Raw genomic sequence first — 10,946 nt, forward strand, 5'->3', positions numbered from 1 at the left:
TCTTTGAAACGCCACACTTTTCTTTGAAATCGCTTTATTAGTTCTCGTGCAATAAGCGTTTTTGTGAAGCTCTAAAAATTACAACTACAACATTTGAACATAGCCCCCATACCTTAAGGTAAGACGTATTCTACGTCAAAAAAAACTGCAGTTCTGGCCAAATCTTTAGCTCTCTCATAACCATATAGTATATTACAATGGTCAAGAAACCGAACAAGAGAAATGTCTATCGACTCCTCCATCGAGCTCATGCAAATCCTGTCTCTTCTCCATTCTCTTGTGAAGCAGTCTTTTTTCTTAAACTCTAAAGAAGGGGAAATGTGGTTTCTTTCCATCACAGTGCGTAAAATTCAGTATGAAAAATCGGTAAGAACTACAAGTTCTAGAGCAAATAATAGTTTTTTATAATAGCTGGTTCATTTCCGATTATAATACTTCTTCCTTTCTCCATCTTGCCATAGAAATGGGCAACTACGGAAGGTTTATTTATTTTCTTTCGAAAAATTCTTTATTGTACAAACAAATATTTCATATTTTTGAAGGCGATTGTGACAAATGCCGGCGCTAGTAATTTGCAAAAGTTAACAGAATTTATTTATACATGTGATCATAAAATTTTATGAACAAGTGGTTTTGCATGTTGGTGTAATTTGAAACCCGTATTCGCATACTACATACATACATATTTGCAATTAATAAATGACATTTGTTTAAAACTCATTTAGTAAGTGCAGGTTTTGTTTGTTAGGTCGTAGGAATTTTACTTAAAAATAATATGTACATTAGGGTGTTCCTTGAAAATGTCATCACCTAAATTTTGTACGGGGCACTGCTTTATTTTCCTCTACGTACAACATAAAGGCATCCACGAAAATTTTAGAAGTTAAAAATAATTGGTTTGCGTTTGAAAATATTAAAATTAAATTATGATAGACAAAATTAAAAAAAAATGCGTTCTGAGCTCAGACTGTCCTTACTAATACGCCCCTATATAAGGGTTTCTTGATATTTTTTATGTTAATTATTTGTAAACCAGTGTTACTTAGTTTTGTTTAGGTACAAATTTGAAATAATGCTGCACTTTTTCGGAAGCTGAAACTTCTTGCCAATCCACTACTATATCTAAGATATGTCTCCAGAGTCGACCAAAGATCGAATTTTTTGAACTTTAGTCCTTTAAGATATATCTAGCTTAATGAGTAGTTTCCTTGCAAAAATTTTTTCTCTATGACTTGCAATTAATTTTTCATAGCAAATTTCAGTTGCAACACTAGCGGTATGTCATTAAATGTAATATAATAGCAAATCGTCTAGATTAGAAATAATTTCAAAAAAGTATCATGAGCACAATTACGAGCCCGTGCTCGTAGCCCCCATAAAATGGCAAAATCACGTGACTAAATGCAGATTAATTTATAATACCACTCATAACTTTTTCGCTTAATCACCGAGTTGTTTTGCAGCTTTGTAGCATAGAAAATTCCGAAATTAAGGACTGTTTATCTATATCTTTTCGATAAGCGAATACGTGCAGACAAATATTACGGAAATAAAAAAAAAAAAACGGCGAAACAGTATTTTGCATTGGTAACCTAAAAATAAGTTAGCCGTTAGTCATTGTTGACACTTAGACTTAACATAAATTCAATGCCCATGTCCAGCAGGTACAATGCACGTACTCGTAATCAGGACAGGTGTGTGGCACACTTCATGAATGCATTGACCAGATAAGATAAACCAATCGTTCACTAACATCAAACAAACACATAAAAACGTATGCATGTACATTAGGTTGGATCGAAAGAAAAAGTTTATAATTAATTTGTCAGCTTGACTTCGTGAAAATTTTAGCGCTATAAAAACTCCCGCTAGCTAGCTCCACGCTTAAATAAGCCTAATTCGGGTTCTCTTCATAAGTCTTTTATTTAAAGCCTGATTACAAAATGTTTAGTACTAGCTTAGAGGTTTGACTTTCCAGAAACGAGAATCTTACTGCGTGCGCAGCTATGATTAGGGATTACATATTTCAAACCCCAAACTAATGGAAGATTGATTTAAAACATGTTTTTTCCAATAGGATGCCAATTGCCATACAACGCATCAAATAATCGACTCATGGAAGGCAAAATTTTATAAATCTTTCGAAATCCGTCAGTCAATTCGTGCCATGCAGTTCATGCGACCTAACGCCTCTAGATTATTTTCTCTGGAGTTACGTAAAGCCATTCGTTTTCTTAGTTCAAAGCGGAAACTTTGGACGCCTTAGAAGACAACATTGTGCGAACCATTGCCGAGATAAGGGCTATATTGCTTGAAAAGGTGTTTCAAGAATTCAACTTCCAGAATGCGCCTTCCGAGCCAGCCGCCCAAACGGCCGAAATTTTATACATTTCATTTTATTCAAAAACAAATTAATGCCATAAAATTATCAATCTGATAAAGCCAATTATAAGTTTGAAATTTTGTATGTCATCTCATTGAAGCAGTATACCTCTCAAAAGCACCCTTTAATATGGTCATAGTGATGTATGAATGTTATTTTCTTTCGATAGTTAAATTAAACTTCAATCAACATTAAATATTAAATTTGTATAAGTAAAGAATTTTTTCATGATCCTACAGCGATGTGTAGCTTTTTAAAGTCGCACTTGGCTATTTTTTATCAATTCTTAAGTCTTCACAAAGCAAGCTTTCAAACTAATGTGGTAATTAAAAACTGTTTTCTTGCATATGGTACGCGATCTGACCTAATGCACGACATATTACATATGTGTGTACATAACTACTTAAGTGTATATTTGTATTTGAAAGCTGATCAATGGTGGCAATAAATTATTAACGTTTTATAACTGTTTCTTTCTTGTTTTTTATCGATTTGTAATGAGAACACAGTTACTTGTTAATAAATGCTTTAATCGCCTACAAAGTATTGATTACCTCAGCAAGTTTTCTTATCAGCTCGTGCCTCTGCTTCGGTTGTGTTCATTAATTTATATTATATAGGTATGCAATTGAACGGGTATGCGAGCATACCATAAATGCCGGATGCGCGATATAAAACACAAACTATGTGTACTAGTGCGTATAAAGAATATATGTAAGACTAAATGGAACACCTAAATAAAACTACCATTATTAAAATTTGAAGTACTGGACAATTATCCTAATAAATAAGCATTGACAGATATTGTTTTGAAAAGTTTCTTCATATATGTATACATTTGTACATTTTTATGTAGTACATACATACATATACAAATATTTCATAAGCCCGCAAACATATTCTGAGTGTTTCAGAATATGTATATGAATCCGAAAGGAGTTCTAGGTAGTTAAGTAATATGAGTTTCTAAAGCAAACAATTTTTTTTTACACTTATATGAATCTTTTAGGATTCGTATATGATCCAAATTATGAACCAGCACCTTGTACCAATATAAAAACAATGAAGATTCGAAATTTATATCTAAACTTGTTTATATGTACAGAAGTTTAAAATAATTAGAAAACAAAAAATGAACAAAATTTAGCTGCAGCTGGTGCTATTAAATGCATGTTGGAACGTGTATATGCACGTAAGTATGTATGTATGTATATTATTTGAAAGAAATTTTTACTGAAATCCTTTGCAAATATAGTACGTTAAATAAGACCCAAAGAACAACCTGAAATAAGAGTCCGAATATAGTAATTTATGAGCCCAATAAGAGCCTCAAAAGTGAGTCTGAAATGCTTCATATGTATGAGGCCAAAAACTGTTTTAAAAGAGTCCAAAATGAGCTTTTTATGAGGCTAATAAAATAAGTCCAATATGACTCATATAGAGGCTCATTTGTTGTATGAATTTAAGCTTATAAAAGTCGACCTTCGGAGAAAGGGAAACACTCGCATATAAGTAGTACTCTTAAATGAATTAATTATGAGCGTAAATGCTCCGAAATAGGACTCCCAAAAGACCTCAATTTATGACTTCAAATGTTTGCTGGGAAGCTACATAACATACAAATATACGAGTGCACAATTAAATTATTAAATATCAAAATTAATCTAATATGCATTTGTGTACGATGAGTAGTTGTGGCTTTTGTATACTTCAGAGTTTGTTGCACTGAATTTGATACGCCTACTCAAGGGCGTACGTACGCAAGTGTTCGCTTTAGCCCACTAAAAAGGGGGGCGGGGGGCGAAACAACGCGATGAATGTACTTACATAGAAGCAGCGAAGCTGATAATATTAATCGAAAAATTGATACGGGCATAAAGCTTGTTTTTACTTTTACTATCTATCTGGAAATTTGTATGAAAATGTGTTAATTTTAAGTATCTAATATATATATGTAAATAAATAGATAAATAAAATATTAAATAAAAACTTTTTCTGCACTTTGCCCCAGAGAAATTAATCAAACAAACCAAAATTCAAAAACCGGGCTCAACTGTTGCCTTGAAAATTTTATTGGCTTTCATTAAATGAATGAAAAATAAATGCTCCGGTTAATTGTGAACACAAAATGCCAACTTTGAATCACTGTGCGCTGATAAGAAAAAAAACCTTTTCTCTATATTTTCTTGCGATGTTGATTTGACCAGGGCTTAAACGCAGACCCTGCAGAGTGGTAGTGCGCACTATTAACCACTACACCACAGCCCCCATCAAACTATATTAATACATTTAATTAAAACACTAAAAAAATGTTCGTCGAATCGACGAATGGTTAGGGTTTAAGGGCATCGGGAGAATGTAAGGTTTCTGTGACGTGGTAACGAGTGTTGTTAAATAACAGAGGCCAGCGGTGGTTTTTCTCTCAAAATACTTATAAGCAATTTGGGTAGGTATTAGGTACTAAGAAACGGCAAAAAAATGAAAAAAAATCCATAACATAAATTTTCTAAATAAAATTACTTCTTTCATTTTTCTTAAGGCTCTAGACTTAACTTACGTAAGAAATCGTCAATGAATATTTAACATGTCACCTTGGCCAGAAGCGAAAATATTTTGTTTTTGAATTTTCCTTTTCAACTGATTGCCACTTTGCCGCCTAAAAGCCACATCAAATATTTATTTAGCCAATATAGTAAGTTACGTTACGTCAATTAAGTCTAGACTAACATAGCCTTTAGTGTTACCGTGTACTATGTACAAGCCATGTGTAACTCACCGAGAACCACTTGTATATATCATTGTGTGGTTATGTTATTTTAAGTAAATACAGTTTCAGAGATTTCTCGACACTAGCGACACCTATCGGGTAACTAAAAAAATATATTCTTATTTAGGTGAGTAATATATGTTGTTTATTTGAATCAATTCGTAGTGTGAATATGACTCCATCGACACATATCGGGACAATTTTTAACAAAAAAGTATTTATATTTTCGTGGGTTTAATATGTCAAACTGTAAATATGGTTTTTGGTTGATACATACGCCAACTCCGGTGCAACCTATCGGACGAATTTTTAAATAAAATATTTTTTTACGCGACAGCTGTGTAATGTTTTGAATTTGAAACGATTTTTAGAGACATATCGACGCCAGCGCCATCTATTGGACTGACTTTTAAACGAAATATTTCGAGTCTATAAAGTACAAAGCACAGACACAAACGGTATTTTTATATATATTACATTTCATAAATATCTATTTTCCCACAACTAATTAAGTGCCAACATCACTCAATAATTATTTTGCATTAAAACTTTTTAAACAACTTCAAATGATTCCATAATTAATTTTTTTTGTCATTAATTTTAAAATTAAGTGGCAGCACCACCGATTGCCAATAAAACCATGCTGATGAGCAGAACCAATCCAATGATAATTTTTCCTGATAAGGTTTAAAAGTTATACGCAGTTTTTCATGTTTATACGCAAGAGGATAAATTATGTTCCATTTTTAAATGGGTGGCAGCTTTATTAGGAAATATTCATTTTTAAACTTACTTATTGAATTAATTTAAATTTTAGTATGTATGTAAGTGGCACCTCTTTTGTTTTGAAACTCAAAAATAGGTTTGGATTAAAACTCTCTCAAGCACCATTCCTTTGCCCTCAATCTTGTAATATTTTGTGTACTTATTGAATACTTTTATTAGAGAGAGATGGCAACTACATGATTTTCTCTCAATACCTTCAACATTAACCTTCATATTTCAGGCAATTTACATAAAACCTTAATAAATTATGTACGGAAACCTGCCGCATTAATAACAACGTCTAAAGCTTTAAACTGTAAACAAATTCGCTAAGTAGTTTTAGAGTTTAACGAGTTCAGACAGACAACTGGCGCTTTGGGGACCTTCATTTTATAATATGTATAGATTAATTAATTTTTGTATTTTATATGAAAATTTAAAAAATTCAAAAATCACTGAAAATACTGAAAATTTAAAACTTTTTTGGGTTCGACAACTACACCTCAATAGGGCAGCAGAGTGGCTTCATACTTGTTATAAAAAACATTATTTATGTATATGCACATTTTCGAAATCAATATCTTTTCGAGGTAATTACACATTTTTTTCGCGACCCAGCCTAATACAAATAAATATCAGATTAAATATCAGATCACAACAGCTGCATATATTTTCATACACACCATTTTTAAAGTACGTTTTCTAGTACTCTTTGAACCACTTTCTCGCTAAGTTGCACTTAGGTTTTTAAAATTTTTTTTTATTGAGTAACCTTGTTGACATCGGTTATTATCTCTGATTGCTTTTAAATACATGTATGTATATGCGAAATTCTCTATTATTAAATATTATAAGAAATTGATGATTCACATCAAAGTAATTTGCGTTGCTTAGTTTTGAAATTAGCAGGGCTTTTTTTTATCTATTTATATATGTGTACAATGTACATATGACATTAATTTGTATTCACGTAAATTCATAAGTAGGTACACTTGCGTATTCCAAATAATAATAAAAAACCACAAAAAATGATCAATAAACATTTTACAGTTGTGAAATTAATGACTTTAGCTATTTGGAAAACACTAAAGTTTGTTTTAATGCTCTTCACATTTTCAATTTGCCGTAAATCACAGTTTGCTATTTTTAATATATTATATGTATGTATGTATGTATGTACATATGTATGCATGCATTTACTTGTGTTTACTTGCAAATGAGTATGTATTTTTAGCATGCAAAAAGCTAGGCTTATTTTGTTAAGCTATTTAGTACTCGTATTTGTAAATTCCCCCCGAGCAGGTTGAAAATTAAGAAAAATACTTCCGTATCCACCCACTGCACCTTGCTGTGTGTGTGTGTAGGTACAAATGTAGTAATGTGTATGCTTGTATGTCTATTTATTTGTCTAATTCATTTAAAGCTAACTTGAGAATTTGTTGATGTTTTCTATCGAAATTAATTATTACTGGCGAGGTCAATGGTTAAAAAAAAAACAGAGGTGAAATTTTGCAATTAATCGAAAAACGTGGTTAATTACATTTGCAGTAATGTATGAAAGTACATATGCATATTACGACGACTCACGAACAAAGTTAACTTCTAGCATCAGCTCAAACTTTCTTAAAAAACCTTTAACTTTCTGTAATAAAATTTAGCCTACCACATCAACACTAATGGAAGTTTTTCTGATAGCTCACCTTTGTTTCAGTCACTGGTCCTAGATAATGGACAAATTTAAGTTTCAAATAAGGTTCAACTAAATTTTTGATGTAATTTTCGGTAATTTTCTTATAAAAATTCGAACAATTAAGTCACAACTGGACTAATTTTCATTTGAAAAAAAAAAAATGAAAGGGTTAACTAAATGAAAGTCATATGTGCATACCATGGAAATGAAAATTAGTTATAAATTTGCGAAATAGTAATTAATTATACCAAAAACTGAATTTTTTAGCATTTCGGGAGAGATTTTGAAGAAATAATTACATATTGCCTGTATTCTCTTATTACATACATACATATTTCCTGTGAGAAAAGTTTTTCGATACAAATAATATTTTTTCATTAAAAATGTGATGTTAAGGAGTATTTTCAACACGCTTCTGCTCAAGAACGACGATGACTTGACACAAAATATTCTGAGGGGAGCTATAAAATTGATCAAATTTCATAATTCGCTTTGGAAAATAAAACTATTTCTTCTTCTTTGGAACATGGAATGCACCTAAATAAGTAAATGTATATAGAAGGTTTGAAAATTTTTAATTCAAAAACCTCAACGTCTATATATATGTAAGTATACCCTTGTGGTCAGCTGAATACTTAAGTCAAGTGACATTTTGACCAGTTTTGCCTATTTTTATTTTATCTATTGAAGGTTTATAATTTTTTTTATAAAAGTCTATCACATTACGTAACCAGCACCACATAAACCTACATTTAAAACTTCGTGAAAAGATTATAAAAGTTCCACAAGCTTTAACAATTTCACCCAAAAATTTTAAACTTTTTATTCAGTATTTTTAGGGAAATTTTGGGTATCCAAAATGGGTTATAGCCCATTAAATTTTAGTTGGTTAAAGTACAACACGCTGGAAAATCGCATTGATTTTTAATAATTTTTTTTGGCTGACGGTGTCGTGCATTTTCTTCAGTATTTTTAGCAATATGATTTAAAAAAATTATTCATAATTTATTGAGGATAAAAATGTAAGTTTCCTCAAAAATATTTGCGGAACAAATTACTTTTTAAACATTATTTTTTAAGAAAATTATGTCTATGAAGTATATAAAAGGTTATGTGTGAAAAAATTGCTACTTTGGGGGAAAAAAATATTTGGGGGAAAAATTGGGGGAAAACATATACATACTTAAAAAAAAAAATATTATTTTATGGGAAAAAATTATGAGACTAACGAAAATATTTTTAATTCAAAATTAAGAAAAAATGAGCTTTTAGTTAATATTAATAAAAATTTGAATGAAAACATTATCTTTTACATTGAAACAATTATTTTAAAGGCGAAATGTTTTTATTTAGCACTCGATGAATAATATTTCACAATTGAAATCATGATATTTGAACTACATATAGGCTCATGGTCCTGAGAGGGTTAAATATACCTCTCTAAATACGAAGTGTTTAGGTATTTAATATCAAATCAAAAAAAAAATAAATACTTAAAATTAAAAGGTACTGCTTATTGATGAGTGAATATGAAGTTTTCTGGTCACATGAAACTTAAAATTGGTGTAAAACCTAACAGAAAAATGCAAGTGGACTCAATGAAAGCTGGTTAGAAGTTATTTTTTTGAACCCTTGTAACATCCAATTGAACGTTAAAATAGGAGATATAATTTAATTTGCGAATTCAGGCGTGGCAAATATCAGCCTTAATACCAACTCTTAACGCTTTCAAACTAGAGCATATTCAACTTTAAAATTGGGGACTGTGCAGAAAGACTTTGTATGTACGATTTATAGAATCCGTCAAAAAATTCAACAATTAATCAGAAGTAGGCTTCAAAACTCGATTATTTTCGAAATTTAATATCTCCTATGTACTTATCTCAATCATCACCATCATCATTTTCAAAAACTAACTCACTTACCCTTGACATTAGCCGATCTGCACCAGTTCCTTCATCATCCTTAAATATAATATCCTTATTGTAATTTGGTACCAAATTCTTAAATTTAGGCGAATTTCTCTTGATGGCGCCCTCATTTAGACCGGAAGCGCCCAGTGTACGCTCGGACATATTCGGCACGTGCTGCTTAAAAACGAGAGGCGTAAGTTTGCGATTTTTTCGCGGTCCACCAATACCCCGACCCGGGCCGCAACCCGCTGCAGCAGAGAAGAATGTGCAGAGCAGTAAAAGGGTGCATAGACGACGCATAGTTAGGCGACGGCTTTGCGCAAAAGCGCCTCCACAAATTCGTGTGGTATCTATGTCGGCAAGGGGTGATTGTTCGGCGGAATCATGCAGCATCACCGGCGCATTGTTGGTGAGCATGGTGGGACACGCGGCTGTTGTAGGTGAAACTGGAGAGGCGGGATGATGATGGACGGCAGTGTTCGCGTAACTGGTATCGCCGGTAATACTTTGACCTCCGCGTCTCCTACTTTCGGGCATTCTTTTACAAATCTTACAGCACTTTATGGTTTTGGGTTGTTGCAGGCGTTCTTCAGGCACAAAATCTAACTGTACTACAGCGGCTTGATACATTTTAAAATGAATCTGTGTTTTTGTTGTTTGTTTTTTTTATGCTGATATGTATTTTGTTTTACGCAAGTTATTTTGTCCGTTAAATCAATTTTGTTGTACTTTTTATGTGATAGACATTTGACCTATTTGGCGTATTTTCATAGCTGCAATTATTTTTTACACGATTTTGTTTCGATTTCTTTTTTTTTTTGTTTACAGTATTCCGTTTCAAGTACTTGAACCAACACATTAATTTGCAATACAACAAAAAATGATAATTTTCAAAAACATCTCGCAAAATTTAACACTTTTATTTTCGTGCCCGTGGTGCCAATATTTTTCGCAAATTGGCGTCTTCAATGAGCGCACACCTAGCTATGAGCGTACGCATGCACATTTGAGCACTAATTAGCTGCAATTTGTGACTTTTACACTTTCGCATTCGCATACGGTATGCACGAAAGCAGCTAACTAACAAACTATCGTCGCAACTGTGCTATTAACTTCAACTGTGGCCAGTGTACTCGCTCACTGATTGACAAATGACATTTCAGCGCTGTATCGACGAGGTTGCTGTCCAGAACTCGGTCGAAGGCACGTTGCTGTCGCCGTAGCTGCTGCTCCGTCCACATATGTATCTACTTTCCGACGTTCAATATTCCGGTTCATCCCGGTAGCGTTCACTTCGCTCCCAAGCACTACTACATACATACATACATGCATATATACAAGCATAGTTGGCGCTCCAAGCAAAATTCATTTTCATATCTCCTCGCAGCGATGAATTGAAACAGCCGACGACGCAGCCAGGTAACAAAC

At 32.5% G+C, this 10,946-nt stretch overlaps 1 protein-coding gene across 1 annotated transcript in view; it reads right to left on the minus strand.

Annotated features, from left to right (window-relative positions):
- hh (hedgehog signaling protein) overlaps positions 1-10,708 on the minus strand; it is a 54,067-nt gene extending 43,359 nt beyond the window's left edge. Inside the window, exon 1 of the mRNA XM_017615731.1 lies at positions 9,531-10,708. Coding sequence (XP_017471220.1) covers positions 9,531-10,148 — 618 coding nt within the window. The 5' untranslated portion in view covers positions 10,149-10,708. The remainder of the gene's footprint in view (positions 1-9,530) is intronic.
- Positions 10,709-10,946: the final 238 nt, after the last annotated feature.

This window comes from Rhagoletis zephyria, unplaced genomic scaffold (assembly GCF_001687245.7).
Source record: "Rhagoletis zephyria isolate East Lansing unplaced genomic scaffold, Rhagoletis_zephyria_1.1 Rzeph_scaffold_01061, whole genome shotgun sequence".
NCBI lineage: Eukaryota > Metazoa > Arthropoda > Insecta > Diptera > Tephritidae > Rhagoletis > Rhagoletis zephyria.